Here is a 21,111-nt window from a genome sequence, read left to right on the forward strand (position 1 = left end):
AGCATTATATTAGGTATGAGAACGGCGTGCATGTTATGTCACGATTTTTTAATTCGAAAATTAGTGGCGTGGTTTTTCTGACTTGTCGGTCACGGGGTATACGCGCGCTCGCGATTCGCACATAATTTCTTCCGCGGTACTCCTTTTGTCCGTCTTTCAATTACCGCGGGCGTTTGTTTTTCGTTCGCGATCATATTACTTACACATCGAAACAACCAATTTTGAAAGAGCAATTGGTGCACTCGTTTAATTGTTATGCGCAAACTACACCGAACATAATACTAACTGATACGTCCGAAAATCGAGCATTTGCATTAGCTGCAGCTGTGGCAATGGAGTTGTTGATTTGTCGCGGCCAAACACACTACGAGACACAAACACGTAGATTTCGGACGAAGCTAAATGATAAAAAAAAAAATAATAATATGGTAAAATAATTTTGGCGAAATCTGTTGCCTACTGTAGGTGCCGACATAAATTTTGTGTGTATAAATAATTGACACGTAGTTCACCTAAAACGATACAGATCCTCTCCAATTCTTACAAATGTTCATTTTATTGTTTTCCGCGTAACTCTACATCGCTCTAAATCGCAGGATTGCTTTTGAACAATTTTGTAAAACTATTAGTATCATTTCTATTACAATATACGTTGTTTGTAAATCGCCATTATAGCTTACACCGTCGTCGTATCATTGACCATTGTACTTGTTACAGTGAGACAATTTTCGAGGATTTGAGCAGGGCGCAACATCCTGTATCGGAATATAATATTATACAGGTACCTCTGGTGAATGTATTATGTATATACATATAATATAATATAGAACAGTAGAGCACTGCCAGCGTAATAATTATCGTGGTACGCCCATTATGCTCGCGGTACCTATGCACACTCGATATTATAGGTTAGTGTGCTGGTTGTTATTTACAATATACACAGCGATTTCAGGTCGCCGAGATTGTCCGGAGATCGTGATCCGCGGCCGCGATGATCGACGCGATGTCCGACTCCTTCCCCCCCACATGCACACGCAAGCACCCGCGCAGGCGTAATTGTGGTATAATTTACGTTGTGTATATACGTGGGAGGATGTGCGACTGTGTGCGCAGGAAGAGGAGTCGCCCGCACAAAGTGCACGCCGTCCCGCGGTTTGCACCACTGACACACTGCGTGATAAGACAGCGCGAAAAAAAAATGAGAAAAAACCATAATAATAATATTATATTATTGGTATAAGCCTGCTCGGTGATATCGTAATAAGTATATCCGTCTGTGTATGTGTATTTGCGCTTGCGCACGTGTGTGTGTGTGTGTGTGTGTGTGTTTGGACGGACAAAATTACTTTCGACGTGCCACTTTGGTGCGAGGAGACTATAGGGAAGTAATCGTCGATTTGATATGTATAGGTGGTACACATAGTTTTCGATCGGTATTTTTTCTTATAACATTGTGATTTTGACGGTAGTAATCATTTGCTATAGTGTACAATCGTTCGATCGCCGCACGCGATCGAAAGTTTGTTTGCCCACTCGCGACTATAGGCTGATGTATGTATATATACTCGTCATGTTTGCAGGATAATAATACTTGTATTTTTACCTACAACGCATATATTATATATTAAGATTTACAAGCTCTCGTATACTCATGTAATATAAAATCTATATCTCTATTTACATATACAGTCATACTGGATAAATACTATGTATCTCACCATAATATACGTGTGAAAAATAAATGTATTTAAAAACGGCCGACAGGAAATCAAAAGTAGGTACATTGTACAACAAGTGGTCGGGATGTTAAATCACCATTTCTGATTGTCTTTTTTTCTTCGAATTTTGGTCTTTATTCTAATTAATTTTATAAGTGTTACTATTATAATATAAATGCATTTCTTTTTAAAATTAATTGGTAAACGCTGAATGCGAGATCATTTATTTACAATTTATCTACATTATGTAGGTAAATCGTCGTTTTTGTTTTTCGCGGTCACTATTTATAATATATACGATTCAATTTTCCGTATAATATATAATTATTGTTATGTATTATATTGTATTTAGAACCTATTGTTATATATTTTTATATTGAAAATCTAAATTTATGCGCGTCATAACCTACCCGCAACGCCGGCAAGCCGCCGCTAGCTATACGATAATAATGTGTTAATATTTTAAGAACTACGGCGATGATGTTAATAATAATAATAATATAACAACACAATACAATAATATACGTATAATACATTATCATTATAGTCGTTTTCGACGAAAACAATACGCGTTTTTTGACGAATTTCTCTCGAAAATATTCTAAAGACGTGTTACGTGGTCGCCGGCCTCGAGCGCTGTTAGGTCTGAAAAACTTTGGAAAACGCCCCGCAGACCTTATAGTTGAAAATATTATTATATTGTATGCGACGCTGCTTGCACCGTTATTATAATAATATTAATCATATAACACGAATAGAGTTACACGTGTCCTGTGCACCATAGTGTTGCGTTTGTATCTAGTATGTATTATATATATGATTTTATATTATTTTCGTCACTGCAGAGAAGTGTTGCACAACTTTCGGCGGGCCGACTGGCCTCTGTCGCTTGATCGGTTCTGAAAAATGTGTCTACGTCACCGCATAAAATATCTGTATATAAATATGTACTTAAGATAATGAACCCATGTAATAATGTAAGTTGTAACTGATTGTTCGTATACCTATATACGTATATTTATATATATATATTATTTATATTATTGTTCATAATATATATCTACCGCCATGTCTCTCTTGGCCTGTCCGATGCTAACGGACACCTGTGGCTGCCGCTCCATACCCCCTCCCACACATACACTGAGCAAACAATGTGACTATAGGCATCAAATATTGTGTTTCGATTCGCTATAATGATAAATACTGGTGTGCGATTACGTATTTAGAAATTCAAATATTGTCAAAACAGAAAATAATTTGACCCATTCGCGTGACGTACGGCGTTAAGGTCTTTTAACAACAAAAAAATACGTAAATAATAACGTAATATTATATTTTAATAATACCGATGATTTATATTATAAAATATGTTATGCGCTACGACTTGACCGTTTTTTATACCGATCGCAGTATCCAACACATCTGTATGTATGCACTAGGAACATTATTTATTGTAGTTTGCGTCAATTGATGTACACGTGTAGAATTGGTGAATATTTGTTATTTACCCTCATAATATAAAAATGAACAAAACGTCGTTCGATGATAGTGGCCGGAAGTCGGCCAAATTCCGCAGGTGTATATTAGTTATAGCGAATATTGTTCTTAAAATCGATAACAATAACACAAACAATAATTTTCATTTTACCCCGACTTTTGCGGTTTTCTTTTATCAGCCCTCCTCCGGCCGTACATACATAATACATATATAAAACGCATTCTTAAATTTTTTACGAATTATGTTTGTTCGGTAAAGCATAATAGCCCCAACGTGTTTATATTTTATACACACAATACAAAACACGGTTTAATAAATTTCGTTGCGAATGGAGATCGACGTTCCGTTTATACTAGCTGTGTATATGATGTGTATACGCCGGAGATCGTTGATGGGGGATAATACTTGTATTTTTTGCTCAGGTGCGCGTATACACTGTAAATAATCATATTATATTTTATTAATTCCGGTGACTGCCTGGTGGTCGTTTTTACGTCCCGGATTATAATATTATAATAATATTAACGAGTAATAACCAGGTATAAACACATAAAACGCGGATAGGCGAGTTGTCAACCTGCAGCTCGGTTAGTGGTTATAATTGCGAAAAAATAATAAAGATGATATACAACCATACTTTATATTACTATATTACATGCGAATGAAAAAAAATACCGTCTATCCTTGACTATCACATCGAACTGTGGATATCAATAGTTCCCCATTGAATATTGCAGTGGATGGTTTGTTTTCCTAATTTACATTTATATTAGTATCCATTAAATATGTACATATACACCACACTTGTATTACGATAATATCTCGCATAACAAAATATTTGTATTATATTTTATATTATAATTTATTAAGCAGTCCTACACATAAAAATCGCGACGGTCGACCGCTATAGACTTTGCGGCGAACCGATTTCGTTTGGCATATTACTCATTATAACACGAATATATAATATTATATTATTATCACAAGTATTCCGCATTTCATGGTATAAATTAGCCCGCGATCGTATGTTTTAGAACTCGGTTAACAGTTGGTGGTAGAAATAAAAGTTTTTCTTGTTTTCGCAATCGCCCGTGTAAACGATTAGTGTATAAATGTTTTATGAAGTACACAAACGTCAGTATATAGATAAAATGTTGTATTGTAAACGCGAGAAGAAATTATGGTATATTTACGTGTTTGAATATTATCATTAATTAGGTATATGTCCGAGTGTGGATAACACTTGATATTAATTCGATACTTCGTTTCGTATTTTGCTGAAGTTACGTAGCAATGTACAAACACGTCATAATGTTATAATATGATGGTCGCATTATCGGTAGATACTAGTAAAAAAAACTGAAAATAACGAAATTCGACTAATAATGTTTGAGATATTTTATAGTAATCGTGGAGGTACACGACAATAATTACTGCAATTTTTGTTTAATTATACGATTTAAAAACATTATCGCATAACACGATGCCATTATATACTATTATTATATGTTATTAGTGTTTATTACAAATAACGTTTGACGTGAGCATAGAAGACGATTCTCGTGATTTTATTTTACCGTGTCAAGTCGCACGTTTTTTTTTCCGTTGTGGCTCATTCTTTTCAATTCCCAGAATAGCTGAGGAAATCTCTCGACTGTTGTAGGCCATACAAAAGTCACTTGTGTCGAACGTGTGTTTACAGGTACCTATGTACATGCTCGCATTTATCTTTACAGTATATGTTATACTATTGCCCCATTGTATATTTGACATTGGGACACATTACACGTAGGTCTAACGATCAGCTATCGGCGCATAATATCTTACTTGTATTATATTATGTTGTATTTATATTTACTGTGACAACTGCCGTGGTTCATTCAAAATTATGGATTTATCGAATGCGACTCAATCATTCTTTTATATTTTCAAACCGTCGTACGGTATAAAATACGTTCAGTAAAATACTTTGCCGTGCGGCTGTGTTGTACTCGCATATTATATACCATAATATGTATAACCGCTACGCGCAATTGGTCCGCCAGTAGTCGAGATTATTATAATATTATATTGCTGTATACTGCCTGTATACTGATATTGTATTCCGTGCCGCAGTCGTTATCGCCTTTCCAATCGAATCGCTTTATTTTATAATATTATTTTCGCTCGCTCGGCTACATGAAAATATATAATATTATTATCGCAATAACATATTGTGAACAAAAACGAACCCCGCCGTGACCTCATCTGCGACGCGGTGACCGCGACAACACCACCGCGATATATCGGATCCAAAAATCTTTACCTCGTATAAACGCTCGAGTAGTCGGTCGGTCGTCGTATAAAAAACTAAAAAAAAAAAACTCGTCGTGACATCCCCTTCGCCGCCGCCGCCGCCGTTGCTGTCGTCTGTTTCGCGCCCGAAATTTCATTAATTAAATTCCATCAAGGTTTCGCCGGTACAGCCGTCAGCCTCACACCGCACTGTCGGGTATTCGGGTCTTTATCTTATGTTATGTGCCCGTGTAATATGTTGTTTGATGGCGCGCGTGTCACACGCAGCGAGTTGTCCAAGGCCGTCGTCGAGAATCGACGTTTAATTGACTGGGCAAAGTATATAATATTATATACTGCAGGTGTAGGGTACACACCCGCTTGCCCGTTTAAATAATACAATACTATGTAATATGTTACTTCTTTTTAATTATAATTTATAACAATTTGCTGTGCATTGCTCTCTATACAGTAATCGAGACTTGCACACACTGCACCACCGGGCCAGTGAAGATGGATAAACATAGATAAAAGAAAAAGAAACCGGAGCAATACCACGCGGCGTACATATTTGATATACAACAATAATAAAGCTCGTGTTAATCCCGAACGGCGTGTGTCACTCTCTCGAAACAATATGTCTTATAATAATAATCGATCTTTGTTTCGAATTTTCGATCACGATCGATCCCGGAACGAGCCGCGCGATACAGGCCGCGCGCGCGCGCGCTATGACCCACATAATATTATACCCGAGTTTCGGCCGTGTTATAATAGCTGCAGTGTGCTGCGGTGCTGCTAACCTGTACATGAATACGCGTCGAGATGATGATAATAATAATAATAATAATGTGCACGCACTTTCACACGATCCGTTTGTTTGGGGAATAATATTTCATTCATATAGCCGACGACAAGACGTGTGTTTCCTGCATATATGTGTATAGAGTCGAGACGATTTCGAATCTGTCGTTTTTGGAAGGTGGTGTGTGTGGATGGTTGGGGCGGCGAGCAAGAGAGCACGCGAAATTCCAACGTCAAAAGCCATCGAAAACAGTTTTGCCGAATACTTTGCCACTATCCATAATGCATACATTTCTGCACCATTTTTCCGGGAAATTTGATGATACTCATTCTCGACGATTCGCAAAACCTTAAAACAATAATGCAAACTCATCAAAACATGGCCGTTTTGTTATTTCCGTGTGTTTGACTTGTGTGAGCATAATTCGTGAGTGTATTCGTAAGCTTGGCGGCTCTAAACGCTAACTCCATCACAAATGTTACGTAATCGACACGATATAGCTGCAGGTTTAATGCCGCGTTTAATAATAATTATGATACTATTATAACACACATAATATGGACGCCGAGCGGATTCGCGACGATTCTTAACGCGTTGTCGCGGCTTTGCGTTTGTAATATATGGTTGAAGTGGTGCTGTAGTTGCCGCCCGCCTCTGATACATCATGTCCGCTGCCCGCCCTAATGGCTTGGTCCATTTGCACTGGTTGCAAAACCCTCGTTCGCCGCCGTAATCGTATCCATTACACGGTCGGTTGCGTGGGCGCGCTGTTCTCAATTATCATCAGACTCTCGTTAAAATTCCGCTTGTCAAAACGATTTGACCGGCAACACCGGTTAGAGCGTCGGCGCACAGCGTGTGTGTGCGAGTGTGAGTTAATGTCGCGCGTTTGTCAATTTTTTTTTTTTTTTTGAAAAAAAATTTAGTCTGTTACACATTATAATATTACACTGACGAGAACGAGACGACGAACCGTGTTATTATCTTTATAATATATATATATTATATATATAACATCTGATATAATAATTATAATCGCCGCGTACGAAAATAATACATAATATACAATGCGCATAATTACACAACGTTCGTATTTTTTTTTATTTATCATACATAATATATAATACGGCAGATTAACTCGGGGCGAAAAGTAGGTATACTGAGGGAAGGCGTAATATACGTATTACTATATAGGATTTAATGAATTCGCGCTTAAAGCGCAATCGGGCTAAATATCGTCTCGAGTATTATATTATATTTTATACAGTGTGTGCGCCGCGGTCGAACTATGGTGCTCCGCTGCGCTCGCGCAGGTTAGGTCGGACAAGTGCAAAAATTCCTCGGCCGGCGACACCGGTTCACGGCCACAAAACAACCGGTTTTCATTGCCAATGCACCAACACATGTGTTGCGCGCGTGTGTATATGTGTTTAATATAGTATACATGTATGTTACGCATACCATAGACCCGGTAACTATAGCACGAGATAAGTCCGTCGGTCGCGAATATAAATAAATAAAACCGTATATGCACAGGATAATAATAATAATAATAATAATTAAATAATATATAACGTACTCAAACGTCTCGCGAACTGCAGAGCACGATATGTGCATTACGATATTGTAATAATAATATGTACGTTGCACATATCATGGAATTCTCAACTTTTTATTCGGGAAATATAGAGACAGTGTCGTTGGTGGCGTTAAAAAAATACTGCAGTTGTCGTCCGAGGCGAAAGTGAAAATGTGACGGAATTTTTTATACGCCGCGCGCGGGCGTTTTATACAGTGTTAAACGACGGCACACATTTATATTGTACTAAACGACACTTGACGTTATGCAACGAATATTAAATTATACACTATTTCGTTTGATAGCAATAGCAATAAATCGATTTGGCGACTGCTTTATGGTTTATAGTACTAGTATAATGACATTATATGTGGTCAGTGTAAGTGTCACAGTGGTAATGTGTGTGTATGCGTAGGTATAATTATAACATAATATAATATAAATATTATTATATAACGTGTATGCGAAAAGAAAGGAAAAAATATCAAAATCGTTTCGCAGCGCTTGCCTTCATCACCCCCGCACAATGTGTAATGGTCAAAGGTCTCTCGCCGAGCTTTTATAATTACCACATACATATAGTATGGGGAACGTCCTACGCTCAGAGTCACCTGCATTGTAGCTGCCCAACATTTACAATAAACTCACATAATTCCAGCATATATCTTTCGAATTTAGTTTGAACTGAAAGCATCTGCACTAGTACATTGTAAAAAACAACATTTTTGACACGTTCCTATACTAAACGCTTTACACACGTATATACACGTCTAGTGTTGTTTAAATAGTGAAGCGTCGAAACAAATTTCTAAATATCGACAGTCAGACTTCGAAAATTGTGTCCATCCCATCTTATTGAATCTTTTGGCAATTTTATTGTTTTGGTATATTATTTTTAGACAAAACAAATTTCTCGAGATGAATACGACACATACGGTTTGAAACGTGCAATATACAATAGTGTAATTCTGTAATATGTGTTGTACATAATTTGGCCGACATGAAATAATATACATTTTACATCTCGTCGTATAATGCATAATATAAAATAATCTCGGTCGGTGTTTTTTTAGCGCACATGATGGTGATTTCCTCGAATTTTTCGTCGCTAAAAAAACACACGTAATTACTGCGCGACTACGAGTTCATTGCTTATACAGTTATTACTACTAATAGGTACGTGTGTGCACACCTCTGAGCGTCTGAATAATTTATATTACTGTGTGTAGTTCAATTGATTGCTATTCGACCGCGCGGACACAGATCTATTATATAATAATAATTATTGCGAATTATATTTTATACACGTCTTGAAGCTATTATTATTGTGTTGTATACAGTAATCAGTATAACATAATACTATTACATTGTCCGCCGTCAAACGACCCAAGGTAGTGCCACAAATAGAGTAAAACTTCCCCACGACGGCGACATAAGTATTTCATGAGTTTCCAAAACAAAAAAACGAAAATCCATAAGGAATAATAGCGGTTTTATTATAATTTTTTTTTTTTTGACATCCATTTTAGCAGCTGCGTTTTCGGTCTCTAAATGTGCAGATATAATATGTTTAATATCTTGAATTTTAGAATTTCTTAATATATATATTTATAGACAGTATTAATTTAAGCATTTTCTTCGCTCAAACGTTGTATAATATATTATTATGTGGAAAAAGAAAATACTCGCGTAAATAGCTACAGCAGAAGTGAACGGGCTGCACGCTGGGGAAGGGAAAATAAATGTATATGTAACATAATATAAATGTATACCTAATACGTTTTCCGATCGCATGGTATAGTCTCGCACTGTTCAGTAGCAGTTTTTTTCCGGTTGAATCATTTTTTATTTTTTCATCGTTTCTTTCGCACGCGCACGCATTCCTTTCTACAAATGCAGTATTGTACAGATGGCTGGCGGTCAGGGAAGCTCATCGAAACGCAACTGTGACTCTAACATACGACTATACCTATAGGTACCTAATTCGACCAATTTATAGGTATTATATTATATTGTGAATACAATGTTATCATGTATTATTGGTACTCGATACTTCCGTCCGTGTATAATATACGAAAAATTGCAGGACCGTCAAATAAAAAATGTGTATCCTCTTTGAAGCCCTTCGAATACGATTTCATGTCTCTATTTACGTCCACTCGCTGCGGCAGAACAAACTAGACATAATAATATACCATTATAAAGTAATAATATGTTCTTGTATTTGCATGAGATTATAGATCTATAATAGAGACATATACGATTACGCTGGACCGCAGCATTTATCTATATTTCTTGTCCGATCCGTTTGTATAATAGCAGGTATTTAAAATTTAAATACGACTCAAATTAATGACTTTCCATGGGCGCGTGTTTAATATGTTCTAACACGCACTCATTATATAATAATTATTACATTTTGTGTAGGAAGCGCGCGCATACACAATATCCCTATGTATAATAATATATCTATATCCGAACACAATGGGCATCATCATCGGACGTCGCGGGTGACGACGACGATGACGACAACAGCAACAATAACGAACACGCGACTATATCTACTGCTGCTGCAGCAAACTCTCGATGCATGTACCACTTTAATTTACTCGATCCGTCGATGCATTGTTTAAACGATTTTGGCGTTCATATTTAAATATCGTATGCGGTGCCGCGTACATGGATTACGGTACAATATTATTAAAATATACGAGATACGCGTTATATCATAATAATAACAGCAATCAACGATGCATTGTATATATTGCCGCACGTCAACTTTTTCTCTTGTATACAGGATGAATCGCAAGCATATTTTTCCTTTAGTAATGAACTAATTAAAATCCTGCTTTTTGCTTTTTGGAGAATTAAAATATACTTATAAGTTATAAGGATTATATTTTAAAATTATTGAAATTTAATGACTAATGTATATTATACTTTAGATGTACTATTTGAAGAACTTATATTTTTCAAATGAGACACTCTTTTAATACAAAAAAAATATTCAGAAAATAATTTTTTCTAAGATATTTGACTCATAAAAATCAAAACTATATGGAGTACTTTTTTGAGTTATTTAACTTTGTGCGTTAAGGTTAAATAATAATTAATTTGGGAAATATGGTCTTAAGCACATTTAGAATTCTGAGAATAAAATTTTGAAAAAAATGCATTATTAAAGGAAAATGGGGGTGAGTAGTACTTATTACGTGGTGAATCACCCTGTATATAAATAAATGCATGTAATATAATCTTTCTTCCTCGCGAGCGTCTGCACATAAGTCGTTAACCGTTATTGAGACGCGCGCGACGTGGCGGCGTTTAAATAACGGTAAATGCTCGTTACGAGGGGAAAAAGCGCTAAAAAAATTTCGCCGACCTTGTCGCACGGCCTGAATACCTACCTACCGCGTTTACCGTCGCCGATCGATGTTGTTCCCATACAGATCATCATCCCAGCGATCAACTGTTAACAATGTCATTAATATATCATATACAACATAACATCGTTATGCACGACCATTTCTGTCTGCCGTTTTGGCGTGCTCAATAATATAAGTCCTACCCTTTTCGAATAGAGATTCTCGGCGATCTTCCCCAGTTAACCGTATTATTTTTCGATTCAATAAAATAAGTAACGACTGCACTTACTATGTAATATAAAGTATAGCAGTTATGAAATATTGAAAGTTAATAATTTACTTTTAGACAAGGGTTGTGCTTTGAAAATAAGTGGCCATTTTCTCATAAAGGTATTCTCAATACTTGAGTCATATAAAATTATTAAGTTATGAAACCGTATTTTCTTATACGTTTACCGCACAATGAATATGATCAAATCTTCACTGAGGAATAAAACATTGATACGTATGAAGATGTCGTTGCGTTTCATTAAAATTAACGAAATGTAAACCCGATTTTAAAAACGTCAGAAAAAAAATTACACATTGGACTACCTATCAGCGTATTAGTATTTAGTAGCACTTTAAATATTTATTAGACTTCGATAACAACATTTCGACACATGGGCAGACAACGGTTCTCTGCTTGCACTACTACGGAGCATTGTTTTCATTTATTTCCGTTGCAAAGGTCAGAATTATTCCGAGTTCGCGCCCGATCCATGTTGGTGTAGACGCCGTCGGAAGTCCGGATTATGCAATATCGCCGTTGCAACAGTATGTATGCGATACGCCGGAGAAACCCGCCGGCCACAACCGGTTCCCGACAATGTCCGGAATGCGCGCGCGACCAGGTCCGTCTCTCGCGTTTTAATTTTATTCTCGTTTTTATTTTTTTCCATCTCCCGTCTGGAGGAGGCTGTGCTGCAGCAATGTTCCGATACGATGCGCCGCGGCCGGCCAATATATAATATCCAGGAATAATAATCACATTATTATTATTATTATTATACACGGCCAGAGGTGGGCGTGACCTCGGGAAATTCGGTAGCTCCGACACATAAATCATTCGGCCGTGCACATGCACTGCGTGGGTATACGTATATTATTATTATTGTATTATATACATATTATATGTGTTTTGTGCATACCGAGTACAATATAGTGTATGCATACGAATCATATATTGGGAGGACAGCTCGGAATCTGCGCCGAACGACTTATAGTATTGTTGTTGCTATGGGTCGTTCACCATGCAACAGTGTACGGGTTACCCGAATAAATGTGAACTATATTGTAATTTATAGGTAGCAAAACCGGAGTTCGTAAAATAACATACCTAGTAATATATTATAGTAATGAAAGGACTGAGGTATTAAACGGTGAACAACATGATGATCGCCTTAAGCCGGATTCATTCAGCTGACGTCGTCAGTCGTCTCGTGTGTTTTCCATCGTATTCTGATTGACCGTTCATGGTACCCCATTCGATAACCATGAACTGTCGGGAATGTTCCAGTTATACTGAGTTCAACTTTTAAACACTATACAGAGTACAGACTATGTACGTGTGAACTCGGCATTATCCGATACGTGTCGTTCTGGCCAAATAAAGTTAGATATTTAATATTTTTATCAGAAATTTGCGTTAAAGCTTCATAAATTTAGTTTTTATTTTAGCCATCAGGTGGCGCTGCCGAAATTTTTCAAAAAAACTATATGGAAAATAAAACGTAGGTATATTGTTCAAACGAGATCGTTGCGAATACCTATATTATATTGTGCGTATTCCACACGTCCAAGCCGTTGCAGCGATTTTCTTTAAACCACGTACAACTTGGCCGTGTAATGTGCGAACTGATAAAAAAGAAATAATCGTACGTTGTTTTTTTTTTAATACGCGTGTACGCTGTCGAGTGACAAAGCATTTCGGACGATTTAACCGAACGTACCAAGCACACGCACGCACGCACGCGATTTTAATATACCATAAAACCGGTTTTAAACACTTCAAACGTGCACTCTGCGGTTTGCCATAATGAATTTTCATATAATATATTTTTATTATTATTATAACACACTACAATAAACGCAAGTTCATTTCGTAGAATTATTGCCGTGTGCAATGCGACCAATAAAATCGATTAAAGTATTGAGCCGTAATCGTTTAATATGCACGACACCTCCCCCCCCCAGCACGATGATATTTGCGTCCCGAAGACCATCACACGGTCGTACCTGGTACCACCCCTATAGACGCGCCGTGGTCTGCAGTCTGGCGTCTGCACGCCGTTATTACTTATTAGAATTATACTATTGCCTATATAACTATGAATATTACATCGTGTAGGTTTAAAATAAGATCTATATTTATAATTCATAATATCATAATAATTATCTACCTATGTTATGACGCGTTGGGTACAGGAAATAACATAATATGTATTATACAAATTATTTGTGATCACGATAATTCGTATAAGCGCTCGCCGATATTATTTTTATTGCTTTTAGCACGCGTAACAGATTACACCGGTTATTTAATGATAATTATCTCCAGGAAATTTTAAATTGGTGTAAAACCATTAATTATAGAATAGTATGTTTTAAAATCAATGGCAAAAGTAAAAATATTATGTAAATATAGGTATAAATTTATTCATAAATTTATACATCAAATTAACATTGTTTAATTAAGTACTTACATCGTTTTACATTCAAGTTTTTAGTCTATCACATAAAAAAATATTTCAGTAAAAATTCTGTCCCTAATATTATTAATATTGATTATTTAGTAAATTTAGTAAATTATTATTATTATTACGAGTCTCTTGCCCTGTCTTGTGCAGTGTGCACCATCTGACAAAGCAGAAGACCAACAACATAAAAATAATCATCCCGCTATTCAGTGGTGATTATAAACCTTATTTTTACGTGATGATCGTCATATTTTATAATATTTGTTGGTCTGAGTATTGTTTTGCTACAAGTTTTGAGCTACTTGCACTAAGTCCAGACTATTTAACATTTTAATCAAATTGAATTTTTATTAGTTAAACATCTATCAACAATGGAAGCAACGCAGATATTGTTTTTATTTTCCTCGTTAAGATTATAAAATTTTGAAATAGCCGTTAGTTATCTTCTAACAGCGATAATACACATGACTTTTTCATCGCGTACCTATGTGGCCCCCCAATTTTAGATCAGGATAATATTGCACTATTCGGTATACTTCTGACTTCAGTTATTCTTGTCAAGTCTGTCGACCACCCCATCAATAAATTGAACACATTGCATCGTACTTGTTCTCGTAAAAAAAAAACAACTGTACTAACTACTAATAAATAATAATATAATGTTATGTACTTCGTCACCAGGTTTCGGACACGCTGTCAGTGTAATCACGTTTCGGTGGGTCTTCGCCGTCCGGCGTATAATAACAATCAACTTTAATGTTATTCTGTCGCAGCTATCGTATTTTTTACTGTACATTTTTTTTTGTTTTAAATTTCATTACAACAACAATAAAAAAAATACCCCTGATAATTACGATAATTGAAATTAAAAATACCATTACTACGACACCATCGATCCATCACGGTCTTGCGGCGAATCGCTTATAAGAGCGCAACGACTACCGCCGAATGCCGATTAGTATAATATTATTTCGCTAAATCTATAGTAGGTTAGGCTATACGACGTTTCCGGCACCTTTTGTTTTTTTTATTTCTAATTCAAATCTTACAAAAAAAAAAATTATCAACATTTTACATCTGTTATTTGCATAGTTTATTTGATTATCATGATATTTAGTTTAATTTAAAGTGTTATTGAAATCCTAATATTTTTCACTCGAACTTACTGTGTTTCACAAAAGGGGTATTAGTTATAACTTATTATCCATTTACCCATTTATTAGATATAATAAAAAAAATATAATTTCTTACATCACAGTTGCATGATGATGGAGCTGTATTTGGGTCCCGTCGTCTCTCTTACACTATAATAATTTAACAAAACAATTAAACAACAATTAATGTTATGGAAATAATATTCTCGATTGGACCACCCGCAAAAATATCCTTAATACGTCATGTTATGGTTGTTTTAAATAATTATTCTTGCCATTGCTGTACAATATGTCAATATTGTACTTATAATACTTATGTACATTGAATCATTAAGACTAATTTTTTTTTATTTCCACAGAACACGGAACGATGGATTGTTCGCTAAGGCCAACTGTTCCGCCGTGGCCACCATCAGAGAACTGCCCAGCAGCAAGGAAAACCGCTCCTCGCACGGCAACAACGGTGTCGTCAAGTCCGGTCGTGTAACGACCCGCATGACTGAAACCTGCGACGGACACATACCTAGACATAGGTCGTCACTGCCACCCGTGGAAGTGAGTTTTTTATTTATATTTTTAGTATAAAATATTTGAACCTATTTTTAAGTAATATCTTATATGAAGTATTGCGCGTTGTAGATACATAATAAATAGCAATTATGATAAAATATTAGATGTATTGACATTTTTATTCATATGAATAACAATTCATAGTAAGTAGAGTGATTCACAGAGTTGTTCTCATTTAAATAAGAGTTTGTCGCCACAGGTCACTTGAAATTTTATCTAATATAGTTATATCTCAAAAAGTGGTTTTAAAATATACATTTAAAAAAAATAATAATAAATCTTAATTTTAATAAATATATAATTTTATACTCTGGACTAGTTGACATCCGTGCTTACTCATCATTTTTATTGTGTTTGTTTTAACACCTTCCTGTGACTATTATTATGATTTATGATATTATATATGATAAGGCTTTCGTATAACAGCGTAGGTATATCGCAAGAAAAACTGTAATATAAATGTTTTTTTTATTAGTCTAATATGTACATCAGTGATATTATTCAATCACAAAAATATTATACATTTTTATTTGTTCCACAGTGTATGTGCGCATAATAACAATAATAATACTTATTATACACAAGTATAGTACTATAGATACTATACCATGCTGTACTTATTTCTTAACTCTTATTTTTGAATGAATACCTAAAAATTTCAACAATGATATCATCACACTATTTTTGATATTTCGGATTTGATTAATAATTCAACACAATAACACAATTTTATTGTGTTCATGTTCGTCGGTGAATCATTGGAAAGCGTTATTTAATAGGGGAGCCAACTTACTATTATTATTTTAATTAATGTACAAATAGAAAGTTAATTGCAAATTAACAACTCCCTACATGCATTAGTATGATGTAATAATAATTAAACAAAATACTGTTGTATCTATAATCTTAATGTGTTACACTGAAAACCGAAATCATTTACTTAGCTATTGAAATGAAAGAGTGCACTCATAATATTTATTGTAGGAAACTTTGAAACAGATAAATGCCTAATGCCTTCAATTTTAACTGTAGATATTATTTTATTTTTAAAAATAACTCATTAGTTATTACTTTTGATAATTTATTACCGAAATATCATATTATATTATACATTTCTTGTATTTTTATCTGTTTGCTCACTGCGTGTTTCCGCAATGTCGTATACGCCACATACTCGCATACCTCGAAAAAATGCACGCGTTTCATAAAGATATTTTTCTACGAAAACCTACTTCATTAATGGCTCATGTTTCTTGTAACCAGCTAAATAGTTTACCGCATTCACTAATGACGTTTAACTATTGTTTGTTACCTATATTATTCCGTTTCCTATAATATTTTACATTTAAAATTCCAATATCGCATAGTATCTACTAATAATATTCGCATAGTCTTCTTTACTTCTACCTACATAATTTTTAATTAAAAACATAAAAATACCGAGGCGAATGGGAACCATAATATGAAACATCGTTAAAATTAATATAATCATATGTACCTATATATTTTTTTTATTAACTCCTTAAAAATTTTAGTTTGCTTAAAAAAAAATCGTCATAGAAATAATTCTCTATTTTAATACAGTCTCGTATAAAATATACTTAACATCATGACTTACGAGATAATATATTACATTTAAAATAATATAATGCTATAGGTGCAGAAAATAAAGCTTATAATTAGTCCTTATAACATGTGTCAATAATTATACATATTTTCTTTTCAGTCGAAATCGTTTTAAATAATAAATTATTACCTACACAATTTGTACTCAGCGCATACGAGTTATCTTAAACATGAGTTTGAAATAAAAAAATCGATAACGTTTAAGACATTTGATATATTTTTTCCATTCTTTTTAATAATCATTATTTTTTAATGAGAATATATATATATATATATGTGTATGGTATGTTTATGCATCAACTTTGTATTTTAATGTTATATTCGACGAGTTGAAGTCGAACCAGGTACGATGTGTTCTTCATCGATGTGATGACGAACCAGTTATATTATATCGATTGATGCATGCACGCCGTGTGTGTATAAAAAATATGAAAAAATTCCGTCCGTGGGTGTTCGGCTTATACAATAGTACTAAGATAAAAAAAAAAAGATCTCCGTCAAGGACGAATTTGAGGTCGATGTAGTCGGAAGAATCATAGTCGCCGCCGTACATCCGAGGGAATTTTTTCCGTCTTTCGTTCGTCAAACACACTCCGCGGCGTACGTAATACTCATTATTATGTTTTATATCTATACCAACTACTGCGTTGAGTGCGTACGCTGTCACACGGACAACCGACAGAAACAATGAGTTCTCCGATTATTGTCTCGAAACACGACCGATTGGTTAATTTATGTACAATATCAATGAGCGCTCGTTATATTTTTTATTATCTATTTTCGACAACAAGGTCGATTCAAATTAAACCTTGCGTACCAAAACTCGAGACATTTTGTTGTTATTGTTTTTAAGCCGCCGCTATTGCCCACGACGTTATATAATTTTATATTGTTATCGTAGTGCGTGTATATTATGTTTATGATAAGCATGTGAGTATAATATTATACAAACGAATCGTTTTTAAATAGGTCAAGGACGTGGTTTGCGGACACGAAAAATTTCCTTCCTGTCCGGCCATCACCGACGCGGCGACGACTGTCAAAAGCAATGGAATGTCCGTCACCGCGACCAGAAAGTCCTGGGCGGAAGAGCAGCAGACGTGCAGCAACGGCATCAGCAGCAGTAATAGTTACCCGAAGGAACAACCGCCGCCCATCGTCCGGCCGTATCCCAAGAGACTGTCCAACGGGCTGTACACGCAACAAGTAAACACTCGCGTGCACAAAATACCGCCTGTAATTGTAATAATATTTACCTAACTCACAGAATATTAATTATTATTAACATATGCGTCGTGTCGCCGCCGCCTACGCTGCCGTGAAAACGAAAGGAGGGGGAAATAGGACTGGTGCCCGGGAAATAGGACTTGTACGCAGGAAATCATCTCGGTCGTTATTTATTGCCATCGATCTTTCGTGTATACAAGACGTATTATCATACATGACGACCTCATCTCATATTATATTTATCATCTCGGTTTTTGTACGCTATATTATATTGTGTACGTTCCTAAAACGTCGACACCGCGGCAGAGCCGCAGAGGTCCTATATATTAGCTCTTAATAATAATATGCGCTCGTTATTCGGTGAAAGTATACGGAAAATTATGTAGAAAATACAAACCAGCAAAGGAGAAGTTTAGTGTATTCGGCGAGACATAAAGATACAAACGACCTGATAATCTTGTGGCGTCGCTGTCGAATTCGTTGTAAATCCGTTATTAATTCGAAATTTCCCCGCGAAAATGTATTACTATACATAATATGCATATTTCAACTCTCATACACTCAATGAGACGTTATTACGATAATATCATTATTATCATTATTGTGTTCACATACGAAACCGATCTCACCCAGAGTCCCGCACGCGATTCACGAATAATTAATTATAATTTCGAACATTAGTTCATCCATTATGACAAAGTTAATATTATTGTCAGAAGGACTTATATGTGGTATTGTGGTACATTTATTACATGTTGGAGGTTCTCCTTTTGTCAACGAATAACTTTGTGTTAGTTAAGTGAGTTTAGCATAATCGAAGTCGGTTAAATCATCATCTAGTTGAATTTAGTATTAAGATTAATGAGATTGTATTTGAATTTATTTCGTTCTTAATGTTAGAGTACGTATATGTACGATATACTTATAGAAAAGAAGAAGACGTCGAGTTGATTATTTAAAGTACTCATATTATGGTCTGCTTTTTTACCACAAAGTCAAAAATTCGAAATTTACCTGTTGCAATCAATTCCATATCTCTGAATAAATTAGTCAAATGTTAAAACTCAATAACCATCTGCAAGATATTAATTTAATTTAATTTCTCAAAAAATTTAAATTATACAAAATTTAATGTAAAAACACGTTACATCTATAAATGTACTATTACTAATATAATTAATGGCCAAGTTTCCGTTGTATTTAAGATATATACATATATATTTATTATAAAATGTACCGCGGCGGTATTATTGGCCGTATAATAATATAATGCCGGACTTGATGACGCTGCCGCTGCCGCCGCGCCCGTCTCGAGACGGGTCACTGACTTTGAATCTTGTCTTCGGACGCTTCACGCTCCGCCAGTACGACACACGCCTTATTATTATAATATAATATTGTGATCTTACAATTTATCGCCGTTAACACAATATTATTGGCGATTTCGTGGTCGTCGCGCGCGCGCTCTCGATCGGACAACCGAATCTGATTGTTGCGTCGATTATCATAAATAATGTTGTCGTTGTTAAAATCAATGTTGTTTCGTGAGATCGCCATCATTATAAATAATACACCTGCCGGGGTTACACCTCCGTACCGACTGCGATATGTGACGTTTGATATACCTATCGATTTGGCTAGCCATCATAGTTTCGTCTGTAAAAAAATAATCCAAAAAGCGCCTATACCTACTTTGTGATTTTCGTGTGGTAAATTTATAAACTATACATTATTATATTCTCGGTAAACTGTTCTTGGAAATACGTGCACCAATGATATTGATGATGATGATGACGATGACGATAACTGCGAGCCGGGCAAAGGACACGGTATGCGCGACCATGCATTTTTGTGATTCCGCCGAAGTCGGTGCACTCGACCTCTGCATGTAGCCATGCAGTCGTCGTCGTTCAGCTACAGCGATAGCGGGTGTATGATTATAGCCGCAGTCTGTGTAATAGCCTATAGGTATTAATTCAACCGGACCCGCGACGTGCACTCAATGTAGGGTGTTTCACGTTGTGTGTTCGTATTTGTCCTCGTGTGTCTTGAATCATGATATCCGTATAATAGCCAAACAGGCTTAGTAGTATTCTTCCACCTGCCCAAAACCGTATCACTACGTCGCAATATAATATTATATTGTGCATATTGTTCGTTGTGCACTGCACATAAATCTTGTTTTTGAATTTCATTTACGTGTGCACTGCTTCTGCCCCTGGTTGCGGAAGGTCATAACCGCGAGTAGAACTCCCATTATTTCTTCTGTTCGACACCTAATGACCCTGAGTTCTTTTTTTCCAGTTGCCGAAAAAGTCCTGCAAGACCCCCGAACAGGTTATGTAATTGGTTACATATTATTACGCATGCAGGGCATCTGTACCCGGTCGCGATTTTCCGATTTCAAATCGACTTCGTTAGAGCCTATAAAAAATACATCCTGTTTAAAATGATAGATATTTTTTTTTTTTGAGTTTCGTGTTTTAATTTCTCAAAAAACTAGTCGCTTTTGGTCCCATTTTTAGTAGATAATCCTGTAATATGTGCAGTTTCTATG

General features: G+C 35.6%; 1 protein-coding gene across 7 annotated transcripts in view; it reads left to right on the forward strand.

The window, feature by feature from the left end:
* The window catches only part of LOC114124360 (protein Shroom), a 165,957-nt gene that overhangs the window by 90,199 nt on the left and 54,647 nt on the right, over positions 1-21,111 (forward strand). For 5 of the 7 annotated variants that reach the window (XM_050201364.1, XM_050201363.1, XM_050201366.1 and 2 more), the window contains 2 exons: positions 15,491-15,686; positions 18,297-18,569. In XM_050201364.1, coding sequence (XP_050057321.1) covers positions 15,491-15,686; positions 18,297-18,569 — 469 coding nt within the window. The remainder of the gene's footprint in view (positions 1-15,490; positions 15,687-18,296; positions 18,570-21,111) is intronic. The other 2 variants (XM_050201365.1, XM_050201368.1) reach the window with 2 other exon arrangements.

This window comes from Aphis gossypii, chromosome 2 (assembly GCF_020184175.1).
Source record: "Aphis gossypii isolate Hap1 chromosome 2, ASM2018417v2, whole genome shotgun sequence".
Classification (NCBI taxonomy): Eukaryota; Metazoa; Arthropoda; class Insecta; order Hemiptera; family Aphididae; genus Aphis; species Aphis gossypii.